The sequence below is a fragment of the Neoarius graeffei genome, chromosome 2 (assembly GCF_027579695.1).
Source record: "Neoarius graeffei isolate fNeoGra1 chromosome 2, fNeoGra1.pri, whole genome shotgun sequence".
NCBI lineage: Eukaryota > Metazoa > Chordata > Actinopteri > Siluriformes > Ariidae > Neoarius > Neoarius graeffei.
In genome coordinates this window covers 16,202,797-16,228,930 of record NC_083570.1, presented here as the reverse complement: position 1 = coordinate 16,228,930, position 26,134 = coordinate 16,202,797, and the positions used below count along the sequence as shown (strand labels likewise).

The 26,134-nt window shown below is 41.9% G+C and overlaps 2 protein-coding genes across 4 annotated transcripts; both read left to right on the top strand.

The window, feature by feature from the left end:
* The first annotated feature begins 406 nt into the window (after positions 1–406).
* Positions 407–26,134, top strand: LOC132872175 (uncharacterized). 3 transcript variants are annotated; one of them, XR_009651392.1, is made up of 6 exons: positions 407–583; positions 1,534–1,830; positions 2,463–2,555; positions 2,649–2,743; positions 25,301–25,397; positions 25,507–26,134. XR_009651392.1 is itself a non-coding variant. In XM_060906813.1 (6 exons), the coding sequence occupies exons 1-5, from the start codon at positions 538–540 to the stop codon at positions 3,276–3,278; spliced, it is 567 nt and encodes a 188-aa protein (XP_060762796.1). In that variant the 5' UTR covers positions 407–537; the 3' UTR covers positions 5,302–7,550. The 3 variants fall into 3 exon arrangements, 2 of the variants coding, with proteins under 2 accessions (XP_060762796.1, XP_060762783.1); XM_060906813.1 differs by lacking the exons at positions 25,301–25,397; positions 25,507–26,134 and adding exons at positions 3,243–3,278; positions 5,302–7,550; XM_060906800.1 differs by lacking the exons at positions 25,301–25,397; positions 25,507–26,134 and adding an exon at positions 5,302–7,550.
* On the top strand, positions 7,833–12,700 carry LOC132881450 (uncharacterized). Its single transcript, XM_060913915.1, has 4 exons — positions 7,833–8,564; positions 8,950–9,788; positions 9,983–10,164; positions 11,472–12,700. The coding sequence occupies exons 1-4, from the start codon at positions 8,376–8,378 to the stop codon at positions 11,918–11,920; spliced, it is 1,659 nt and encodes a 552-aa protein (XP_060769898.1). The 5' UTR covers positions 7,833–8,375; the 3' UTR covers positions 11,921–12,700.

Genomic DNA, 26,134 nt, shown 5'->3' with positions numbered 1-26,134 from the left:
AATCTTGAGACTCTGATTCAGCATTCAAGATGTCATGCAATGATGTAATGGAACTATCCGTATCTGTATCTGAGCTCTGTTTCGAGCTCCACATATACAGTATATGTTTAGATTTCAACCATAAATCTGCCCAGTCACTCACTTCCCACTTGAATATAAAAACCTCCCACTTGCGTCCTGAAGGATCCCAGTCATTATTCCCACCTCTAGCGTCTTGCATCCCTATTCATAAGAACTGAGTGTGTGCTTTTGCAGTGGTTGTAACATCAGTAGGTTAAACATAGATCATTGTGGATATGTGAAATGTGCAACATTGAAAGAGGAAGCAGTAATGCTGCAATTCTCAGGGATCATATGATGCTGTACCACTACTGGTAGTTTTTGTGTCTCATGATTCTGTTGAAAACTTGAAATGCAGAAAAGTTATTCTCACTCCACTCAGGACAGCGTGTTTGATGTTGGTGAGCTCTGCTGCGTGTGTGTGTCTAGGTATAGGTGTATTTTTGTGAAGTCAGCACTGGTTCACCAGTGAGAACGATGCTGGGGTATTACCTTCTCCTCATTGTGCTTCATGTCACTCAAGGTGAGTCCTAAATTTAAAATGTTGCTAATAGAGGCTTTTAATTACATTACTAGCATTTAGCAGACACTCTTATACAGAGCGACGTATAACATACCCAGAGCAGCTAGGGGTTAGGTGCCTAGCTCAAGGGCTCTTCAGCCATTCCTGCTGGTCCAGGGGATCGAACCAGCAAACTTTTGGTCCCAGTGCTGCTTTTCTAACCATCAGGCCATGGCTAATTAATGATACATTTCTACATGTTTTCCTTCACTGAAATTTGTTTCTCATTCTTATGTATCTCAACTCAACCACAATTGAATTCAAGCATTTGGTGTGCTTCAAAGTGAAAAGGGAGAAACTTACTTTGAGACACTGACGTGTTGTCTATTTCTTGATTTAATGTCCAGTTAATTACATATGTAATAATTGAGCAGTTGAGTGCATTCATCATTAGCTACAGGAGCTACAGAATACTTCTAGAGCAGTCTCTATGTTTTGCCGATTGTTTTCATGATTAGAATACTTTGTGATTATCTGTTGCTCAAATCTGGTAAATACTCAGTGTTGTTCCTTCAACATAATATTACACTGAGTGTTATTTGATCACTTGTTCAGTTGGCACCAGAACTTTCTTGTGTAGAAGTTCAGTACTACTTATACTTGATTTTTGCACTTGTTGTGAAATCGAAATTATGATTACGTCTCCTGTAGGACCGTATGCATTTTACTCTAAAATTAACGACAAAGAAACATTCTGAGGTTAATTTTTATCCATAGCCCCCACCCACCACCACCACAATAATAGATGTCTAGTGATGTCAGAGGAAGGAAACAGTGTCATTATATCCTAATATATGTCCAGTATATGTGCATCAGTCCCCGTAAGCTTTTACATGAATTTGCATATTTTAAGTGTCATCATATAAAGAGAATATCAGTTAAATGTACTGTATGATTGTGTGTTTCTACAGGATGCAGTCTAAGAAACAACAAAAATGTATCAAACATTATTGCACACGTCGGAAACAAAGCACTGCTGCCCTGCTCTTGCTGTGACCTTCAGTGCAAACCTGAGAAGCGAAAGTGGAGAAAACATAATGGCCAAGCCTGGAATTCTGTACCACCTAACCAAAACAGATTTCACCTCAGTAATCAGTCTCCAGGGAATTTCTCTCTACTCATAGCAGACCTGACTCTCAAGGATGAGGGACTGTACAGGTGTGAGATTGGACAGGATGAATACACGGATATCAAGCTCATGGTTAGAGGTAAACTTTTATTATTATTATTATTATTATTATTATTATTATTATTATTATTATCATCATCCATCCATCCATTATCCATAACTGCTTATCCTGTGCAGGGTCGTGGGCAAGCTGGAGCCTATCCCAGCTGACTATGGGCGAGAGGCGGGGTACACCCTGGACAAGTCACTAAATCATCGCAGGGCTGACACATAGAGACAAACATCCATTCACATTCACACCTATGCTCAATTTAGTCTCACCAGTTAGCCTAACCTGCATGTCTTTGGACTGTGGGGAAACTGGAGCACCCAGAGGAAACCCATGCAGAAACTCCACACAGAAAGGCCCCTGTTAGCCACTGGGCTTGAACCCAAAATCTTCTTGCTGTGAGGCGATAGTGCTAAGCACTACACCACCGTGCTGCCCCATTATTATTATTATTAGTAGTAGTAGTAGTAGTACATGGTTTATAAGTTGCTAATTCATAACATAATTTAATTTAAGTTATAAGAGCTGCTGTGATAGAAAGTGACACCTTCTGACCAATCAGAAGTGAGAATTCAACAGTGCTGTTGTGAACGCATCTACTCCAAAGTGTTTCAGCACCCTTTAGCACACTGTATTTCAGTTCTTGTCCTCTATATTCCTAGGAAAGAACATTATGGAGCCATCTATCCTCGCCTTCATTCCAGTTGTGCTGGTGTTGCTGGGACTCATGGGAGTCATCTTTTGGAGATATAGAGGTGCATAGACATATAGTGTTTTGTGAGATTTCTGCACTCCCTGTGTGGGTGGGCGGGTGGGTCACTCTGTGTCTCTGTCTTTTTTTTCTATAGCAAAGAAACAAAAGCAGACCCTGAGCAGTAAAGGAGCGACAGGACAGATGAACAAGAGCAATGAGAAAGCACTGAGGAAAGAGCAGGAAACCCAGGTGAATACACACCTCTACTCATATCAATCATTTTGAAAGAGTATTTGGACACAACAGCCACAATTTCCAAATTTATTTTCAATAACACAGAGCTTGAAAAGCTACTTGTTCTTGTCACATTTTGAAATTTTTGAGCTTTGTAAATATGTAGACGTGACTGAAAATCCTTAAAAATGTCAAAATGTTATGATCCCAGTAAAATCGGCGAGTTCTCTAGCCTATACTAAGCTTTGCTTTGGCTGTTGCATTCTCTGACAAGTTTTTCATGGCTTTGTGCTTTGGATTTTGTACAAAAAACTATGATAATCATGGCTTTAAGCAATATTTTGAAAATGACACCAACCCAGGATATTAGCCCTCCCTACCAACAGAGGTCACCATCACCTGAATATTAGCATAGGTCTAGCTCTCTAATTTCAGGTCACTTCCTGGTTTGAGTGTATATTAATCTAGCAGAGACAATCCCCCTTTCTCAAAGTCACGGATGCTTCCTTGGTAGGACAAGTCCTTCCAAGTCGGGTTCTTCAGGAGCTAGGTGAGACTCCTTCCTAGCACTCAGAGAGCACGTCATGGACCAGTGTATTGAGTATGCATGTGTGATTAATTAATTTTATTTGTATTTATTTATCATTTTAATTGTAATATTTTCAGCATTTTCATTCTTACTAGTATTATCGTATAATTTATTGTATTTTGTTGAGGTTTTTTTGAGGTGTGTATCCTCACATTTAAAAGCATTCTCTCTCCTTTCAACTTGATTCCTCTGAGAGCATTTTAACAATTGCTGCATCCTTAATGCGCTGAATTCATGATCAAGAAATCAAAAAGGCATCTCTCTCTCTCTCTCTCTCTCTCTCTCTCTCATATATATGTTGGCAAGCACACAATGCGAAGTCTTGGCAGTCCCAGCATTTGCGTGAGGTCTGAGTCTTGTTTGTTAGTTTAAAGGTTCTGACTGTAAAGTTGAATTCTGGGGGGGGGGGAATTATTTCTGCTGCTGTTTGGAGATGTTTCGCTGCTCCACACACACACACACACATACCATATATCCTGTTTTGCTGAGATAAAAAGCGTCCCACGTTTTATGATTCCAGAGAGCGCCGAAGCAAGTGAGCAATATCATCACATGACCACCGTGGGCTGTGTTTGAACTACTTTTAACCAAAACAAGTCGGAATGGGCAAACACGGTGGACTCCGCTTTCCCGCCAGCGGAAAAGAAAATGAAAATCTCATCTCATTATCTCTAGCCTCTTTATCCTTCTACAGGGTCGCAGGCAAGCTGGAGCCTATCGCAGCTGACTACGGGCAAAAGGCGGGGTACACCCTGGACAAGTCGCCAGGTCATCACAGGGCTGACACAGACACAGACAACCATTCACACCTACGGTCAATTTAGAGTCACCAGTTAACCTAACCTGCATGTCTTTGGACTGTGGGGGAAACCGGAGCACCCGGAGGAAACCCACGCGGACACGGGGAGAACATGCAAACTCCGCACAGAAAGGCCCTCGCCGGCCACGGGGCTCGAACCCAGGACCTTCTTGCTGTGAGGCGACAGCGCTAACCACTACACCACCGTGCCGCCAGAAAATGAAAATATGAAAGCGAATCAGCTTTCTAGCACCAGAAACGTGATGAAAACCAAAATGTTGTCTGTAAGGATTTTCATGAAGAGACAGATTGACTGCTAGAATTGACTGAAGAATGAAACAGGTGCAACATCTGACGAAGAATTTGCAGCGCTTGTCTTGGATTGGTGACTCCGAGTATGGAGTTGTACATCTAAAGTTTTGATCTTACAGAGAAAGAAATGATAACACAAAAGCAGTAACAGAGAAAAAGATCTATTCGTCTTTTGTTTCACAGATCTACGGTATTCACGAATGTCAACCACAAATTACATCCCTGTGACTCAAAACGCTGAGGTTGATTCAGAGTCATGATGTTTTCTGCATGTTGCCATCTTTGTGTGATGCAGTTCCATAATTATGCTAATTAGTTAAAGCTCCTCGCATTCGGCTGTTTCCTGTTTCTGTAGGGCTGTACTGTTTACCTCAAGAGGGAGGAAAACAGTCCTAAAATGGAAAAAGAGACCCTCAGCACATCAAAATGATCACATCTCTTCCGCATGATATTGTTCTTGCGAGACATGAAAAATCTAAAATAAAAAAATCTAAATTTCAGATGATTTTGCAGTCAGCACCTTTAACATTTTGAAAAAAAATAAATAGTTCAAAGAAAATGGTGAACACTGATGTCTGATATTCAGACATGAACTCAAAGCCTTCTCACTCGGACCAGGTGAACATCCACCCTCACCCAACTGGCTAAATGCAATGCATCAGAAAGACTCATTTGCATCAAATTAAGCCTTGCTGAACATTTTTCACTGCATAACAACTTGGACAAGTATCATCTCAGTAGTGTACGTGTCGGAAAATATCTTAAAGCTGAAAAACTCTTCATTTTATAAAGATTTTAAATGGTCAAGTCAACATTAAATCCATTTTGTGTCTAGAATAAAAGAAAATTTGTGTGTGTTCGTTCTCTTTGCAGGATGGCATTGTGTACACTACTGTGGTCCATACTAACACAACCCCGAGCCCCAGAGTGCACAACACTGAGGAAAGGACAGAATACGCCATCATCAAATTACATTAATACTCATGTAAAAAATGTCTTAAACTTTGAAATAAGATACAGTGGATATAAAGTGTACACACCCCATTAAAATGATTTTTTTTACATCAGAAAAACCTAAGACCACAATAAATAATTTCAAAACTTTTCCCACCTTTAATGTGACCTATAACCTGTACAATTCAATTGAAAAACAAATCTGTTTTGGGGAAAATTTTTTTAAAAAATGTACACTAAGCTGGTTGCATAATTGTGCACACCCTTAAACTAATACTTTGTTGAAGCACCTTTTGATTTAATTACTGCATTCAGTCTTTTGGGTCGGAGTCTATCAGCCTGCCACATCTAGACTTGGCAATATTTGCCCACTCTTCCTTGCAAAAGCGCTCCAAATCTGTCAGATTGCGAAGGCGTCTCTTGTGCACAACCATCTTCAAGTCACCCCACAGATTTTCAATTGGATTTAGGTCTGGGCTCTGGCTGGGCCATTCCAAAACATTTTTGGGGTCATTGTCATGCTGAAAGATGAAATTCCTCTTCAGCTTTCTAGCAGACACCTGAAGGTTTTGGGCCAAAATTGACTGATATTTAGAACTGTTCATAATTCCCTCCACCTTGACTAAAGCCCCTGTTCCAGCTGAAGGAAAAACAACCCCAAAACATGATGCTGCCACCACCATGCTTCACCGTGGGTATGGTGTTCTTTTGGTGATGTGCAGTGTTGTTTTTGCGCCAAACATACCATTTTGGAATTGTAGCCAAAACGTTCAACCTTGGTTTCATCAAACCATAACACATTTTCCCCACATGCTTTTGGGAGAGTTGATGGTTTTTGGTTTTTTTTGCAAAATATAGTCGGGCCTGGATGTTTTTCTTTGACCCTTCCAAACAGTCCAGACATAAAGAGAATACGGGAGATTGTTGTCACATGTAGTACACAACCAGTACTTGCCAGAAATTCCTGCAGCTCCTTCAGTGGTGCTGTAGGCCTCTCGGCAGCCTCCCTGACCAGTTTTTGTCTTGTTTTTTCATCAATTTTGGAGGGACGTTCAGTTCTCAGTAATGTCACTGTTGTCCCATATTTTCTCCACTTCCTGATGACCGTCTTCACTGTGCTCCATGGTATATCTAATGGCATGGAAATATTTTTGTACCCTTCTCCTGACTGATACCTTTCAACAATGAGATCCCTTTGATGCTTTGTAAGCTCTCTGTGAACCCTGGCTTTTGCTGGAGGAGGCAACTGAGTAAATGTCTGAACTTTATTTGGGGTTAATCAGAGTCCTTTTAGTTGATGGCAGGTGTGAACCCAAAAAGACTGAATGCTGTAATTAAATCAAAAGGTGCTTCAACAAAGTATTAGTTTAAAGGTCTGATGACACGTTTTTGACATCTTTGGCGATGTTTTATCACATAAAAAGTAATTCCCGATGATCCATATATTAATTCACGAAGGTGCCTATTTTACAAGTTATGATAAAAAGCGCGGCTATTTGGGCAAATTTGACGGGGCTGCAGCACCCAGGAGACGAATGAGGAGGAGGGGCTATATGACATCAGTGAAAGAATCTTCCTCCTCACTTACCAGTTTGTTGTTGATGCGACAGGTGTTCAGTTTGTCATTATCATGGATTAAAATTTTCCGTCGCTGTGACGGATTTCTGTCACCTGAACTGTCTGGATAATTTATGTCAACTTATTTTCCGTCAATTGAACTCAAATGGGAGATCGGTGCTTATCAGAGAAGGGGGAGGGCGGGTTGTGACTAGGGATGGTAACTGATGACCGTTTGACCGGTGGTTGACCGAATCAACGTCAACCGGTTAATTTTTTTTTTGGTTGTCGGTTAAAAAAAAATCAATCGTTTTGAAGCTGCCGATTTTGGAGCGGAGAACCTGGAATTCTGTGTTTGTAAATGCTTGGGGCGTGCCATGCGGTGTAAGGACGACAGCTGACAAATCAGAAACACCCAATCAGTCATGTCCCGCCCTCCCGCCCCAGTTAAAGACAGCTGACAAATCAGAAACACCCATTCAGTCATGTCCCGCCCTCCCGCTGCCACTCTGTGAAAGAAAAGTGTAGACACAGGCTTTTTAGCTTACAAATTACTATTCTGTTTTTTTTAAATTATTATTAGAAGGCACATTGAGTTTAGTCCTGCCTTGGCCAGTGCATTCTGAAAGTATGTTTCGGTCTGTAGCCAACACTGCATGTTATTGCAGATCATATCTCTCCACACAAACTAAAGGCACAGATGCCGACTTTTTCACGGCTTTTTCATGGACTGTAACGGCATTTGCTTATGTAGTAATTTTAATACAGAATTTACTCTGATGAAATTATTCAGACACTCCAACGCCCCCCCCCCCCCCCCCCCCAAAAAAAAAATCGGATCTGCACGAGCAGTGAAAAAGGCGCGCCGTTTGCATCCCTGTTTAAACTCGTAGGTTAACTGACTTTAACCGGCTAATGAGGCTCGGTGGTCGGTCAAGATTTTTTTTTTAGTTTTCGCCATCCCTAATCAATGATCAAACACATGTCTCGCAGATTAACAGGCCTAACAATAGTAGGTTAATAATAACCACAGGGTACTACATTAAATAGCCCTTAAAACACATGTCGTTCAGCAGAACGTATTGAGCCAGTGTGTGAAATGATTAAGGAGTGCGAGTGCAATAACGGTCAACTTTTCACGCAGTGTTTCAGGAAACATACGCTAATGTCTTAATAAAATCTTGAAGTTGTATTTGAACACGAAGACCATTGCATTTTATTTAAATTTAAAAGATTATCCAAACAACTGTTTGTAGGTTATAAAATTCGAGCCGAGCATCACAATAGCAGGTCGCATTTACTTTCGGTTTCGGCAGCATGGACGCCCTTCTACTGAAGGAAGGCACCGATGTGTCTGAAATCGATAAAGGAGTGAAAAATAAGTGGAGGTGGGCCTGGCTGAACGAAACGGGGGATAATGGCAAGCCATTCAGTTCATGGTGCAGAAAATTAAAGATCCCTGGCGTTTGTTTTTGTGTGGTTTGCCACAAGAAGATTATATATGGGAGCAATGGTACGGTAAGAAGGTGCTTTCACGCCATCAGCTAGAAGCTAGCCACAAGACGTCTGTAAGAAGTCTGAAACACACATCTGCTTTGCCTGGTGCAACTATTAACAGCAGTGAGGTCAACCCAGGCGGCACGGTGGTGTAGTGGTTAGCGCTGTCGCCTCAAAGCAAGAAGGTCCTGGGTTCGAGTCCCGGGGCCGGCGAGGGCCTTTCTGTGTGGAGTTTGCATGTTCTCCCCGTGTCCGCATGGGTTTCCTCCGGGTGCTCCGGTTTCCCCCACAGTCCAAAGACATGCAGGTTAGGTTAACTGGTGACTCTAAATTGACCGTAGGTGTGAATGTGAGTGTGAATGGTTGTCTGTGTCTATGTGTCAGCCCTGTGATGACCTGGCGACTTGTCCAGGGTGTACCCCGCCTTTCGCCCGTAGTCAGCTGGGATAGGCTCCAGCTTGCCTGCGACCCTGTAGAAGGATAAAGCGGCTAGAGATAATGAGATGAGATGAGGTCAACCCATCCATGGCTGATCGTGTCTGCGCCCAGAAAATACACATCTGTTCCTTTATAGCACAACATGATCTGCCATTGACCATATCCCAGCCTCTGGTCAACCTGATGCGAGCAGTTTCGGAAGACAGGAGCGCGCTATCCAGGCTGTCCTTGTCAAATGCACACGCCTCTTACTTGAGCACTCATGGCATTGCACCGCATTTCAAAAATGTATCATCAGTGAAGCTGCAAACAAAAATGTTTTCCCTGAACGCAGATGAGGCAACTAATGCTAACATGGATAAAATGTTAAATGTGCTTGTTCGCTTTTTTGATGAGGAAATGAGGAAGGTGGTCACACAGCACTTTGGGTCCAGGATAGTAAACATCGCAGATGCTTCCAGCCTCACCAATGCACTGCACGATATCCTCCAGTCATATAACTTGACCTGGGATCAAGTCACATCGGTTTTGCTGGACAACTGCAGCATCATGAGAGGCAAGCGGTCTGGAGTGGAGACCCAAATTAGGCAGCTCAATCCATCTCTACTTGATATCAGTGGAGACACAGTTCACATGGTGTCAAATGCTGACAAGGCCCTTTTGGGGTCTTTTCAGAATTATGTGGAGGAATTTTGCATGGATGTCTATTATGACATTGAAAAGTTCCCTAAGCAGAAGGAACTGTTTGGAGAGTTGCAATCCCTTCTACATATGAAGAAAAAGAGCCTGATCCGCCCCATCAGCAGCAGGTTTCTGCAGATGCTAGATGTGTGCAACAGGGTAAGGGAGCTTGTGGATCCACTGATTGCACACTACTACAGCTTCCTTTCACCCAATGATCAGCACAAATACAGGTGAGATGGTAGTACTATAGTCTTTCCTTTCAATATTTCCTGTTACTGTTTTTTATGAACTAAGTAAAAGGTAAAAAAATCTACCTATGTATTTACTTATGCATGTATTCATTTTTATTTCTTTACACTGCATGTATGTATGTATGTATGTATGTTGGCCTATGTATGAATTTATTCATGTATTTATTTTACAGATGGCTACTCAACCAGGTGCAGCAAAAACATGGAGTGACGTCAGATGAAAAGGCTAGGATGGTTGTACTACAGCAACAGCTTGTGAAAGGCCAAACTGATGCAAATAATGACCACAAGAAAAGGATCTGTGTGCTTTTCACCAAGTTCAACAAGCTCACAACCACAATTGACATGTACAGAGGTATGGTGGTCATTATTATTTTATCATTCATTCATTCATTCATTCATTCATTCATTCATTCATATTTTTGCAGAAAACATAACTGAACAGTAACAGCATCACACAGTTTGTATGCCTTATGCGTATTTTCTAATTGATCAATAAAATATGAATTTAAGGAGCTTGAGTACTTATAACTAACTGAAAACATTAGGCCTATTTCTTTAAATTGCTGTTAAGTTGCAATATACACAGCATGGCCAAAAAAAAAGTCGCCACCCAAAAAAGGTCACACACACTAATATGTTGTTGGACTGCCTTTAGCTTTGATTATACAGCACATTTGGTGTTGTATTGTTTCAATAAACTTCTGCAATGTCTGGATTTATTTCCTTGCAGTGTTGCATTAGGTTTTCACCAAGATTTTGTATTGATGATGGTACAGTCTGAACGCTGTGTAAAGCCTTCTCCAACATATCCCAAAGATTCTCACTGAGGTTGAGGTCTGGACTCTGTGGTGACCAATCCATGTGTAAAAAAGGATGTCTCATGCTCCCTGAACCATGCTTTCAAAATTTGAGCCCGATAAGTCCTGGTATTGTCATCTTGGAATATGCCAGTGCCATCAGGAAAGAAAAAAACATTGATGGAATTATTTGTTCATTCACTATATTCAGGAGGTCAGGTGTGCTCATTCTTTGAGCACATATTGTAGTAGATGAACCTTGACCTGACACCAAACGTTTCAGTGATTGCTGATGCCCATGATTTGACCCTTCTCAAACAGACTTAACATCTTTGACATGACCACAGGATGTGCCTTTTGGCATGGTTGTTTAATAAATGAGAAGCAAGTCATTGCACCAAAGTGGTTCAGGGACCACAAGACATAATTTTTACAAATGGATTGGCCACCACAGAGTCCAGACTTTAACCTCATTGAGAATTTTTGAGATGTGCTGGAGAAGGCTTTGCACAGCATTCAAACTCTACCATCATCAATACAAGATCTTGGTGAAAACTTAGTGCAATGCTAGAGGGAAATAAATCCACACATTGCAGAAGTTTATTGAAACATTGCAACACCAAATGTGCACTGTAATCAAAGCTAAAGGTGGTTCAACAACATATGTTGTGCAACGTATGTTGCACACACATCTTTGACATGACCACAGGATGTGCCTTTTGGCATGGTTGTTTAATAACAACATCAAAGATGTGTGTGCGACCTTTTTATTGGTCGCGACTTTTTTTTTGGCCAGGCTGTGTATGTCCAAAAAGATTCTAGAATGTATAGAATTCTAATCAGTTTTTAATATGCTTTGTAGGTATCCTTCCTTCTTTTCAGGTCTTCCTGAAGAAGCTACAGCATGAAAAGCCCATGCTTCACATTCTGCACGTGGAAATGGTGCTGCTGGTGAGGGATGTTCTCTCAAAATTCATGAAGCCTGATACCATCCCCTTGGATGTGGATAGCTTGTTGAACCTGGATTTACACAACAGAGACCTGCAATATCCAGACAAGCTCTTGTCTGTTGGCAAATTCAGCCATTTTGCAGTCAACAAGGCGAGGCTGGACAAGAAACCGTGGGTGCAGGAGCTCTACAAGGCACTAAGAGAAGGCTACACCAAGGCAGCTGTGTTCTTGATGAAAAACCTGCCGTTGAAGAACAAAGTCATTTCCTCTTTATCTGCACTCTCTCTCCTTCATTGGTCCAGGATCAACATGTTCTCAGTGCATTTAGCACTTTGGCCAAGGCCTTGCCAAATGTCATAACCACTGATGAGCTGGGCCAGCTGGATGAAGAGGTAAGGGCTTACCAGACAGACCCTGACCTGGCACACGAGGCCAAAGGTTTTGATGATGGTGCTGCACATATTGATGCTGACTGGTGGAGTCATATCTTCTTACTGAAGACACCAGAAGGCTCCATTAAATTTCCAGTCTTGGGCAAATTGGTGAAGGCACTGCTTTCTGTGTTTACTGGCCCCCTTGTGGAGGGATCTTTCAATGTCATGGATGACATCATTGAAAAGGACAGGGTGCGGCTAAACACAGAAACATATGAAGGCTTTGCCATCATTAAAGGTCACCTGAAGGCAGTTGAGCAAGCACCTTCCACAATGAAAATCAGTGCTGATTTGCGGAGGTCTTGTCTGTCATCGTTTGAACGCTATAAAGTTCATCTTGAGGACAAGAAAAAAAAATGACAGAACGAAAAATCAAGGAAGCTGTGAAGGTCCTTTCAGCAGTTAGGGTGAAGAAGGTGAAATAAGCCATCACATCTCATCCATCCATCTCTGCTTCCAGACAATCCACAACCTCCTCTAAAAGCACTCCTGAAAAAACTCTCTCCACCTCTACCTCCTCATCTACCACATCCTCTACAGGAAAATCCTCCTACAAAAGTTCTGCAGCAGGGACTCCCTCCACTTCCACCTCCTTCTTATCTGCAGGAAAATCCTCCTCCAAAAGCACACATGCAACAACTCCCTCCACCTCCTCCACAGGAAAATCCTCCTCCAAAAACACAACTCCCTCCACCTCTGCCTCCTCCACAGGAAAATCCTCCTCCAAAAGCACAACTCCTTCCACCTCTGCCTCCTCCACAGGAAAATGCTCCTCCAAAAGCACAACTCCTTCCACAGGAAAATCCTCCTCCAAAAGCACACCTGCAACAACCTCCTCCACCTCCTCTGCAGGAAAATCCTCCAACAAAAGCACAACAACTCCCTCTACCTCTGCCTCCTCTGCAGGGAAATCCTCCTCCAAAAGCACAACTCCCTCCACCTCCTCTACAGGAAAATGCTCCTCCAAAAGCACACATGCAACAACTCCCTCCACCTCTACCTCCTCTACAGGAAATTCCTCCTCCACCTCCTCTACAGGAAAGTCCAAGTCCAAAAGCACTCAGAAACGTACAGCAGGTGTCCTGAAGTTGGATGACTTTGGATTCACCACTAAAAGGCCAAAGAAGTAGACTTTTAAAATTAAAAGTCTATTGTTATGTTATTGTTATGTTACACTGTTGTATTTAAACAGTATTGTTTGAACATTGTTCAATTCAATACAACTGTTTTAAAAGTGATGTGCATTAACCCTCTTGTGCTTCCTCCTTGTAATTACACCTACACCTCTCAAAAGTCCTATCTCTGTCAGATTCTGATCCATACTCAAAAATTCAAGATCTGCCCATTATTATTTGGGTTGAGGCTGAGGCTGTAGCCTAAAGAAACAAACCAAGTGAACAACGAAGGTAATATAATTCAGACTTAACGAGGCAATGTTATTAAATATTAATATAAAGAGTAAAAGCCTTCAAAGGGCCAGCTGTCGGTGTTAGGCCATAGAATCGTACAGTCCGGTGAGGCATCTGATCAAGTATCTCCATTATCCCTCCATTCCTTGCATAGAACCAATGTATGTTCCGTATTGAGGGCAGAGCCATTGGTTTTCGAAGGGGTACAGGCGGGATACTCGATCGGATGTCTAATCGGTAAAAAGTTCAGTCAGATGACTTTTTTTTTTGCTTTAATCCCTGCATTATTAGTATTATTATACATTATATATATAGTTATTATTCCTTCGCGTTGTGTTGCCAACCCACAAGGATGGGGTAAGTTTATTCAAGTTTCCCAGAGATCCCAAGCTGCATGCGAAGTGGGTGAAGCAAGTCAGGCGCACTCGTGACAAGTGGGAGCCCTCACCAACATCCGTCCTGTGCTCTGAACACTTCAATTTGGATTGTTTTGACACCCTTCCCAGCTTAAAAGAATCTCTTGGGTGTGCAGTTCAGCACAAACATGTGTTACTACCATCAGCAGTGCCTACAGTATTCCGGAGGGGGTCTACTAGTAACTATGCCGGATCCAGCACTCGCCTGGGACAAGGCGACTCCTCCAAAGACAGTCCTGTCAGAACATGTGTTGAGAAACGACATAAGATAAAGGTACGTAGAGCTATAGAGTGCTACGACATGATGCTAAAAATAGTAACACTGCGGTCTGCGCGGCCATCTTGGAAGCCACTCGCTCCAGAGCGCTCATAGAGTACACATCATAGAGTACACATTCATGATAATCATAAATGTAATCATAAAGTCGGCGTGATATCAGTCATGTATTTGCTTGTGAAAGCTTGCGGCTTTCATGTAACTGCCGCCTAGCAATGAGAGGCAAAGGGTAAAGAGGGTAGGCTATCATAGATTCTATTCGGAAGAGATCAACACATGATTGCTTAAAAATTAGGTATTTTAACAATTTGCATCTGTTTTGTGATTATCGTGACACTTGTGTGTTATATAGAACTGTATGTCTTATCAGCACATCGAGGATCTTCCACCGGAGGCTTTAGCAAGTACTCGTAGCAACACTACACTTTACCCTTTGCCATGCGTTGTTGGGGAACGGTAGCAAGTACCCCGATGACCGACTTCAAGAATATGTAGAAATTATACTTTCCAAAAGTCATTTGAGCTTAGTGTATTGCATTTCCATTTATATTGTAGGTTCTTGCTGATGTTTTTGTGGAGTATGACGCAGCTGCTGAATCAGAAGCTGCAGAGTTTGTATGTACTAGTTGTGAACATTCACATTATCAATCTAATTTATTTAAAATCAGATAAAATCATGCCATCATGATCACTGCTTAAAGTACCAGTATTTGGTTGTTCTTTTGTTCAGAACTGTGATGCCAGCTGCCAAGTAGACCGGCGTTTTCATGCGCCATTTCCATTGAGTAGAACAGCCAGTGAACCGCAGCGTGTTCTTCTGCTGACGTCACAGCATGGCCGCGAGCCACGGACCCAGTTTTCTTGTGCTGTGCAATTAAAAGTTGGATATTCGCGTAACAACAGCTTCCTTTCACGTAATTATAACAGAAATATAACATGTTTGCCATGTTGTATAGTTTATTTAAGAAATTGCATAGTCATGCTTGTGTCATCAGACCTTTAAGGGTGTGCACACTTATGCAACCAGCTTATTTTACATTTTTTATGTTTTTCCTCCTAACATATTTGTTTGTTTTTCACTTGAATTGTACAGGCTATAGGTCACATTAAAGGTGGGAAAAGGTTTGAAGTTATTTATCGTGGTCTCATTTTTTTTACATCAGAAAAACCTATCATTTTAATGGGGTGTGTACACTTTTTTTTTTATATCCACTGTATGCTCCAGCTTTATTTTTCCTCAGCTTGGCTAGCATGTGTACATACTATCATACTATGTTCCTGTTATGCACTATATCAAAGTAATAAAAATGAATGTAATGTAATAAAGGTAGGTGTATGTCATGAATTACATTGAACATTAGCATTACATACATTTATAGTAAAGTTAAGGTGGGAGGAAATTAGGTAAACACATACACAATACTGCTTCAGCATTCATGTGTACATATCATCTGAGTTAACCACAGAATAAAAATGATATTTTTAGATTCTAAGCCATGTGGATATTCTGACATCAGGAGAGAAATGAGGCGCATGACTGTAGTGTTAATTCTCATGGTTTCACTTCTCATATTTGAGCCACTGTTACAGATTCAGCAAAAAAAAAAAAAACACTGACAAAAGGACATTGTTTATTCATAGTATAGGGGAGAGCGGGGTAAGATGAGCCACTTTTTACATTTTTCATCATAACTACATGTTAAAGCCATTTTTGCTTCCAGTCTACACACCATACCAAATTTCAAAGTGTACTGTTACTATCTGAGCAAAAAATAATTGATAAGCTCTTATGGTTAGAGTGATATTACCTCTTGAAAAAAAATGTCAAGTGGCTCAACTTACCCCATGCACGGGGTAAGATGAGCCACTGTGTGGGGTAAATTGAGCCAACACAAAACATGTTAGGTTAACAAAGTAAACAACTTTTATTATTAGAAATGCAATCAGTGAATCAAGTCAAGTCAATCAAGTGGGGGATAGGGCCGTTGCATAGAGAAGGGGAGATGAAGAGAGAGGTGATAGAACGAGATGGGATAGGGAGGGATAGATAGATGGATAGAGAGAGAGAGATATGCATAGATAGATAGAAAGAGGGATGGTTAGAGAGGGAATGAGAGATATACTATATTATAGAAATTACTAAAACAGTAGAACAGTGCCAAAAAATCTTATTTCTTTCAGTAGGTTAAAACATTGCTAAAACATGCAGCAATCATTCCATCAATCATTTCATCATTATTCAATGTTCCAAGCGTTCAAATTGCAAGGGAACACCATTTGCCTCTCCTGCCGTGCTGTCCCCCCAACAGTAAAGGGGTGGGGCAATTTTTTCACAATATCCTGTCTTGACAGGACAGCCTTATCTTTCTCTTTGAAGACAAAGGTCGGCTTTCTTGCAGAGCCATGGCATGACCGGCTTCTTTTGACAAATCTTGCCTCTATTTCGAAGACATCCAATTTGATTATCTGGCCAATGAAGAAATGCACTTTCTTCTTCCCCGTGAATTTTGCCACAACATAATCCCCCACATCTAACAACTGGTCTTCCTCATCTGATGTCATATATATATATATATATATGTTGTTGTCATATATGACCAGTAAATGTGAAAACTTAAGTGTCATCCATATTGGGTAAGCTCAGCCACCAATGGGGTAAGTTGAGCCAGTGGCTCAACTTGCCCCACATCTAATGGCTCGTCTTACCCCGTGGCCACCATTTTGTAGAAAAATGCTAATAAAGGGGATTAGGCTAATCAAAATTATTTTTATTAGCATTCATATCATAACTTAGAAAGCCACTAACTTAACCCTAATGTGTCTAAATATTATTCTACTTTTGTCTTCTCTAAATCATCTTCACTGTGGACAAACATGGAATTGACTTAGAAAGCACAAAAACACATTTTTATAAATATCTCCCTCACCTAGTTTGACATGTGGTGCTCCTCTCCACAAGTGTAAGTAAATGGTCCCGCCCCCCTTTGAATGTGGTCACATGATCACATTTGTTTACTGTTTCTTAGAAACAGGGGGTGGCTCATCTTACCCTCTGGCTCATCTTACCCCGCTCTCCCCTACAGGATTAGTCAAAGTCACTCCCCTGATAGGGCCTGGTCTTCCTAGGCAGTCTCTCATCCTTGTACTAACCAAGTTAGATTGAGTGGTGCCAATTTCCATTTCTATAGCCCTCGGGCTCTCACCTATTACATAGCTGGGGTTATAGTGGGGCGCTAGTCCTCTGGTAACCACAAGAGTTTGACTCCCTACTCAAATCTGTATTGTGGCATACCTCGCCAGAAGGTACCATTTTTATGATGGTTTTTGGTATGGCCCGATTGTGTTGTGTAAGTCTGTAACTCAAAAGTAGCCAAAAAATATACTTACACAAAAGAAGTTGCCTTAAATGCTTTTTATTGTACAGAACCAATACAACCATAATTGAAATCCCAGGAGAACACTGAAGTTTGAATTTTTCCATTTGGTTTCAAGTCCAGTCCCTTTTTGGGAGACCCGCCCTAGGACCGTCCCTGGACTGTCCCAACCAAAATGGTGACTCATTTTAAAATCATTGTGAAAAGACTGACTTTGTTTGAAACACAGACTTCTGATTGGCTCAAACATTTCTTTTGAAAAATAGCACGAAAATGGAGCTTAATGTTAAAATACCTCCCATGTATATCAATCATAAATTCATACTAAATAATACAATTTCACCATGCTCTCAAAAATTAATTATAGCAAGCTAAAACCGTGTGTTCATGTTCAGTGTGTGACTGGAGGTGTGAGGCCCATAAAATATTGAAACGGGAGAACAGTCTTTCTAATCTAGTCAACAATGGATCAAACCAGTGGCGGGTCCTGAAAATTTTCTCAGGAGGGGCAAATTATCCAATAATGTCATAAGGTGACATTCAACAGGTACATTATAGGTAGCCAGACATTATTGACTCTTTTTTTTGTTTTCTCTCTGCATATCACAGTTCCATGCCACTTCTGTCCACTAGATGGCAGCATATTACAGAAATCTTTTCCCTGTAGCTACCTAAGCTATAGGCTGTGGTGTAAAGTTGCAAAAAACATTCACAATCAAAGAATAGTTTGGCTCCACAATGACCAATTCTAATTACGCCCTATTCACATTATTTCAATATTGTATGATGTGAATGATATCTTTATAAAAGATATGTCCAACAACTAAATAAGAAAGGAAACCATATTTTTAAAAAATAATACATATTTATTTGCCAATCTTGAAAGTACTGTTCTACAGAATGTTCTGTAAATAGATTTTGTACTTCAAACTCCATGACCAGCAAGAATTTTACAGACTGCAACTTAAGGACAACAGGAAAGTGCACTTATGCCGCTTTTCCACTACAAACGCGGCTGAGCCGTGCCGTGCCGAGTCGAGCTGAGTCGAGCTGAGCGGGGCTGTTGGAGTTGCATTTCGACTACAACCGCGCTGAACCGTGCTGGCTGGAAGTGGGTGGACACATTGGGTGGAGTTAGCGAAAGTGGGTGGACGTCACGTGATGTCGTTAAGCAGCGCAAACAGTGACATCAGTGACAGTGGCGGAACAAGTCAGAGCCGGGCCGGGGGCGGGGCAAATGACCGGGCACTTTATTAAAGCTTATCATAACATCATTTTAGGCTACAAAATGTCCGCAACTGCGGTGTTTACCAATTTCAACACTACCGGGTGCAACTATGTTATTTAGTACATCAAGTCCTTCAAACGAACATGTAACTCAGAAACAAAAAACATTAGGATACTGTACATGGCTCATAATAAAACATCAATAGCCTATACTGCGCACATTATTTGAAGGGCATACGAATGAGCGCTCAGAGGCTGCAACGGTGACAGGAAGAGTCAGAAATAAAAGGAGGGCGGTGCAAACCTCACTGAATGCACTGTGTTTACCAATTTCAACACTACGGGGTGCAACTATGTTATTTTGTACATTAAGTCCTTCAAACGAACATGTAACTCAGAAACAAAAAAACATTAGGTGACATACTGTACATGGCTCATAATAAAACATCAATAGCCTACTGCGCGCATTATTTGAAGGGCATACGACGAGCCTTGCGCTCCGCGAACTTGTCCACGATGCTCTGTATGTCACTGATTCAGTGAGCTTTTAAGCGGTAGTCTCACGACCCGAATAGTAAACAATAAACATGGAGGACATGGAGTCGTTAGTGTTGCTGGTCTTGGTGCTGTGGCTTGTTGTCACCGACAACGCCAACAGATACTAGCAAGAGCGTATAGATGAGGCGAGGCGCATAAGGCTTCAGAAATTCTCGTAATTCGTAATTCTTCTCCTTCCGGGTTTGCGGTGTTTACAGATCCCAGCGCGCTCGCGGGGCGTGTGTGGGCATGTGAGGACACTCCTCCTCACCAATCAGTGCACAGGGGAGTGTCCGCTCACGCCCCCAACCTCACTCGGCACGGCTTGGCTCGCTTCAGCCCCACTCCAAAACGGTGCGAGTTTTAGGGGCTAAGCAGGGCTGAAACGAGCTGAGTCGTGCCGGTTTTTGGTAGTCGAAACGCGAGCCGTGTCGGGCTGAAGTGAGCTGAAGCGAGCTGAAAAAGGGTAGTGGAAAAGGGCCATTACTGTAACAAAACATTGTAAATAGTTGGCTAACATAACAATAACAGTTGAATAAATAGATGAGTGGCTCTTTAGATCTTGCAATTACTGGTATTTACCAAGGATATTACCAAAGTTCTAACTCTCAGAGCAAAGTGTGGCAAATATAAAAATGCACATTGAAAACATCAAAAGTGAACGGATTCTGTGACTGTGTGCGTGTGAGAGTCACAAAGTCAAGCAAACCCAGAAAAACACCATGGTGACTGGAGCCCTCAGTTTCGTCTTTGCCTCGTAGAGCTAACTCGAACACTCCACAAAATTTCACGCATTGGATGAGCCTGTTTAATATGTGCCTGTTCTTGCTCACCTCATCGTTGTGGCAGCGAACTGCTAGCCTGTAGCCCTCATCCAGTTGTGTAGCGATGTTCACTCTCCCAAAAGCCGAAAATTTCAGGCAGCTGCCCATGTGAATCTTTGATGACTCATGTTTTGTTTTATTTTCTCCGACAAATGATGCATGTCTGAAACTCCAGTGACCGTCCAAGCAGTGTTGTCCGTGGAGCCACCTCCAGGGTGGAAAAGTAAGCAGGGGTAGCAGAAAACCACTGAGGTGTCCTCGCAGCCAGCTCGCCAGGATTTGCGCTGATACCATGTTGAAGTAAAACCTCGAGTATATGATTTCCCCCCCTTTGTCAAAATTTGTTTTATGTTTAGATTTGGTCGAGGGGGTCCAGCTTGTTTTGTTGCCAATTTAGCTCGATTTGATCGCTGACTAAATGGAACCTCTTTTAAGGACCGCACTGAATTGCTTTCCACATCCATCTCACCTCAGAAACTGAGCGGATCGAATGCAACTTTGCCGCGCTTCGCAGTGACGAAAGCACGTTAGGGCAAGCCCCCCTGGAACCCATAGAGATTGCATTGAAGTGTCAGTTAGGAGAAAAAAAATATATTAACATGGGACTCTATCAGTGAACTCTTGGGCGATTTTCAACATAACCGAAATCGCCCCAAAAGGGGCGGTACTCTAGAAGCAAGACCACCCTGATTGGATAATGATACCCAGAGACAGATTAAAACAGCCTAGAGCAGCACTGGTGAAAGTTTGTTTAAAAAAACCCTTTTTTTTTCGTTTTGGCAGTGCGTCGCCCAATTGCCCTTATGCACCACCCGCCCTTGGATCAAACAGATAACTGTGCTAGAGACAGAGATCTTCACACCTTTTGGTGCCTCCAGAGACAGAAAGTCTATGGGAATCCCAACACTTTCTGAGCTCTAAACCAAACCTTGAGACAAAATTCTCTCAAAACCATGAGTAGAACTCCTGGTCAAGATGTGGACACACAACCACTAGGCCAGCTTGTGGTGTATTGGTGTATAAGAGTGAAAATGCTTACAAGCATAAGAAAACTGTTATTACTAGTACAACAAGGGCCACAAAAGATTAGCTGGTATATTTGAAATCACAGTGAAAACAAGCAGGTAATGAATGATTGTGTACACATGTATTGTTAACCACAGACCTTATGTCACTGCTTTTTTTCGCTGAACTGAGTTCAGCCAAGCCAAGCAGCAAAACTGTCAATTGTTTGTAGGCTGAATTTGAGATTTAACCAGACCGTGAGTAGCTGACATTGCACAACCAGCCTCATGAAGTCATATGAGAAAATATGTGCAAGTATGCATAATGGACTCCAGAAACAAAATATTTTTAAAAATCTAGGAGATTTATCATAGAGGAAGTGGTATGGTGTAGCACGTGTCTTTGTGTCTGTGGTTAACACTAGAATTCATCCCAAACCAAAAGTGTACCCTGACTCTTTCTCACCACACAAGCTCACCCCTCCATTTTCAGTGCAATTCTCAAGTATGCAACTTTACATTGTTGTGCAAATGTTGTGTGAATCAGTTTGAGCAAAGCAGCACCTGACAAAGAGAAAAACCCACGTGTGTGTGGGCATGCTTGACATAAGTGCAATATATGCATTAGTCCAGAATGTGTAATGTTACATTTTTGCCTATTATCCCTGCTTCTATTGAGCATCGTTCCCTCTCACCAGAGTGAATGACGCTCACATTCATTAGTTGCAAAATTGATTCTTTCATGAATGTAACATTAACATATTTTTCAATCTATACAAATTAGCATTTGTTTTTCATTACCATTGAACACTCACGTGAGTTTTGCTTTCAAGTTTACTTCCGGTGAATAAAGTGGTGGTCAGGCAAACCAATTTGGCTGCCGTTATGTAAAGAGTTAGTGAAACCGTCTCTGAATATTTTCGCAGTTTAGAGGCCAACACACAGTCAAGATACCTTCAGAAAGTTGGTCTTTGCGATGGGATGGATCCTTACACATTAACAAAGAAGGATTTTTCCTATGAGTTGGAAAATGATCCATCCATTGAGTTCCCCGATATCTCAAACTACCTGGTGCTGCAGAAGTCATTCTACTTGGACAAACAGATGAAAACCTGGAAGAGCATGGCATACAACATTTGATATGTGGCTGGGTTATAGCTCTGGGGATCAAGACACTACAAGACATCCTGTGTCATTTATGCCCAGGTAAGGAGGAATTTTTGGGCTTTTTGGACACGTCTTTGTGGTGGTTGCTAGGACACTACAAGTTTTAGTATCGGGTGTAAACAAACCACAGCCACTCGATTCCCAATCCTCCCTGCTCTTCTCTCCAGGAAAATCATTCACAAAGATCCACAGAAAGCCCTTTAAACACCTGGGTATTGATGAAACAGGATGGAGAAGTTATCATGACTTATTGTAACTGCATGGCCAAGGCAGCAGTTTTGTGCTGTTAACTCATGAGCTCTGCTTTTGTGTTTACATAGATCATATCGATTATCTTATCTCTCTATTCAGTGTAGGAGCCCAATCTACATCATCATCCTTAGAAAGACTGCTATGACATCCTGATAAATAAAGTGAAAACATATGTGTTACTTGTGACATCCCGAGAGGCTGCGTCTTGGAGGGGCGCTATGTTCCACGTAGATGGCTCCAACAACAAGCAGCTATAACCCCCTCTGGTGGTGGGGTTGGGAACTTCACCCCTCATCACACAACACGGCAACACACCTGTGGCCAATGAGGGGCTAATGAGCAAGAGGGCTTTGTGAGAGCTCAAAACTCTGTGTGAATGTGGAGGAGAGAGGTTCATGGACTCTTTCTGCTGAGTGGATCCTGCTGGGCGGAGTCTTCATGGAAATGCTTATCTGGAAGTCTTACCTGAAGGATTTTGCACTGAAGCACTTACCTGTGTTATGAATGCCTGCTACTGGGCTGAAGACTACAGGGATTGTTGACTGGACTCAAAGTAAGGCAGAAGACTTTGTTTGTTCTGTGAAAAGGATATTGGACTGAAGGAAACCTGCCTATAATTTTGTTATTCTAAAGCCAGAGACATTGTTTGAGTTTGACTTTTGGGAATCCATCCTTGTTTGAACATTGGACTTTGAGATACCTTTTTCTGTTTAATCTCCTGGCATAACATTAAAAATCTTGATTTATTTTAACCTTTGTGTCCTTGCACTAATTGAAGGGTCCCGCTGAGAGCCAGTCAACCTCTCGTGATATCACATAGTTTACAATATGGTGATCACGATCAAACAGTAAAGAAAACGCATCTGAGGACTGAAGTGTCTCCTGAACTTCAAAACATCACGAAATAATGGAAAATGGTGAGAAAAGTCGGTGATTTGCAAATCCAAATGAAATAAATTGGAGGAATTTACAAAACTTTCACGAAGTGATCACTGCAAACTCGAGCATTCTTTGACTCCATCACAGTGGAAGGGTCAAGAGCCACCTTTTCTCCCTGTCTTGTGGTAAAATCATTTGCCCTTTCATGCTTTATCACTTTACAGGGAACTCGGAAGAAACTTTTATCAGTTTCACATTTTGTTTGATTCGAACAGCCCAAAACAACACAAGCATAGGGCATTTTTAACAACTATCAAGGCGCCGCAGCGATTGTAACTCTTTGTGAACAGTGAGCTCAGCTGGCCACCACTTCATATCTTGCATGTCTAATGAGGTAGATGTGATGTCGGCTGCAACCCAGCTATTGCGCTAAAAAGGGAAGGGTGAGCTTGTTTGTGTAGAAAGAGGAGGGGCACCCCCTTTGGTGTTGTACAAAAATTCCCATCGCTCTCCGGAAGTCGAGTGTTAATCTGCACAGCTCATTTTAAAATGATGTAGATCACAAAGCATTTGTGTGAAGCAGACATGGTTTCTATTTAGTATGGAGAAGGGAAAAACTTGAGTTCTTCCTTAGCTCAGTGAAGTGGGCAGGGATAGTGAACGTGGTGCTTTCCAGTCCAGTGCAGAACAAACAGCATTTTAGTATGTCACTCAACTCATATAGGAGTGTATCAGACATGGCAAAGATGAACATTTGTTTTCTTCTCAAACAATTTCTTCTTTTTCTTCTGTTGTACCTTCCTGTGGGTAAGCCTTATTTATATTGTTGTACTAGTCTTCTTTACTGTAATTATAGCTTTAATACAGAAATACTTACAGTATGCAAAAGCAAAAACTGGGAGCTCTGCTATGTAGTGGCTGATCTGACTGCACTTGCACCCTCAATGAAAACCTCAATTTAAGAAGAAAAAACATTTATTTGTCACATGAACACTTCAAGCACAGTGAAATTCATCCTCTGCCTTTAACCCATCTGAAGCAGTGAACATATGCACAACCCCAGAGCAGTGGGCAGCCACACTAGACCGCCCGGGGAGCAGGCAGGGGTTGAGTACCTTGCTCAAGGGCACTTCAGCCCAAGGCCACCCCACATTAACCTAACTGCATGTCTTTGGACTGTGGGGGAAACCAGAGCACCTGGAGGAAACCCACACAGACACAGGGAGAACATGCAAACTCCGCACCGAAAGGCCCTCGCTAGCCACTGGGTTCGAACCCAGAATCTTCTTGCTGTAAGGCGACCATGCAAACCACTACACCATTACACCACCGTGCCGCCGCAATTTGAACACTTTTTTTTTTCCCCCCCTTTTTACTCCAGAGCAAATATGATAATAACTCAGCTCGGTCTGCCACCAGCAGCATCACTCCAACTGATGCTAAATTATATTGCATAAATCTGACATTCACAAATCTGATTTGATCTGAAAATATGCTGATTGAAAGTGTCTGCAGGCTGCACTCTGCTAGAGAACACAAAGACAGATTTCATCACTGCATATAAAGGAAGCTCAGTGCTTGCTTTATATGCTTACTCAGTGCTTGCATGCCTTGCTCATGCACTGAAACACACACTAAACCTCCAGCATTCAAGTGGAAGAAAAATAATCCAGGCAAAATCATATGGGACATGATATCCAGTTTGAGTGAGAGGTACGGGAAGAGAATTCAGCTGCTTAACGCGCACTATACAGGAAATCTCTTACTGCTTCCATCTCACTGAAGATGATGAGGGAGATTACATGTGTTTCCTTGACCGTAATCAGTATAGAGACATTTGGCTCACAATTAAAGGTAATCATTACCTGGAAAAACTGAGCTGAAATATGCTACTGTCTTCATGTAACTCATTGCTTTTGTAATCTGGTGGTTTTTTGCAGCAGTGCCCAGAAAGAGCATGGTGTACTTCCCCATTGCCACATTAGCTGCAGTCATTTTCCACAGTCATCATTTTCTATGTCACAAAGAAAGACAAAAGTAAGAAGAACTCAAATCAAGCTATTATAAGTAACTTTAATCCCTGTATGAGCACCTGTTTTCTCAACAGTTTTGCTCTTTTTTTCTTGTCTCCCCACCTCTGTTTCAGATCCTACTATAGTGCACTATCGCTGTACTGATGGAGATGAAACGGTGAGTCTTCAGTAAAGAAAATCTACAAACAGGAACAGAACAGCTACTAATATAGATTCATGAAGAAGAAGCCTGCACATTGGTTGGTTGTCCGTATGTGTCAGCCCTGCGATGACCTGGCGACTTGTCCAGGGTGTACCCCGCCTTTCACCCATAGTCAGTTGGGATAGGCTCCAGCTTGCCTGCGACCCTGTACAGGATAGGTGGCTACAGATAATGGATGGATGGAGACCTGCACATCTGATCAAATTACCAGCTACTGACCTTCTCACATGATTAACATACCCCCTAATGAACTTCACACCTGATCAACAGCCCAGCTACTGAGCTACACACCTAATTAACTTACCAGCTACTGATCTACAGACATGATCAACTCACCAGCTACTGACCTATACACTTCATGAAATCACCAGCTTCTCTCCTTCACACATGGAGAACTCATCCACTAATGACCTACACTCCTGCTCATTAGACCAGCGACTAACCTTCACACCTGATCAACTTCCTGCACCCCTTATTAGCTCATGACTTATGCACCTGATCAGCAGATCTGGACACCTGATTAATTCACCAGCTACTGA

Coding starts and splice junctions, on each gene's coding strand:
- LOC132872175 (XM_060906800.1), top strand. CDS start 538: ATGCTGGGGTATTACCTTCTCCTCATTGTGCTTCATGTCACTCAAG. Junction 1,831..2,462: donor TATCAAGCTCATGGTTAGAG/GTAAACTTTTAT, acceptor CTATATTCCTAG/GAAAGAACATTATGGAGCCA. Junction 2,744..5,301: donor GGAAAGAGCAGGAAACCCAG/GTGAATACACAC, acceptor TTCTCTTTGCAG/GATGGCATTGTGTACACTAC.
- LOC132881450 (XM_060913915.1), top strand. CDS start 8,376: ATGGTGCAGAAAATTAAAGATCCCTGGCGTTTGTTTTTGTGTGGTTTG. Junction 9,789..9,982: donor AATGATCAGCACAAATACAG/GTGAGATGGTAG, acceptor TTTATTTTACAG/ATGGCTACTCAACCAGGTGC. Junction 10,165..11,471: donor CACAATTGACATGTACAGAG/GTATGGTGGTCA, acceptor TATGCTTTGTAG/GTATCCTTCCTTCTTTTCAG.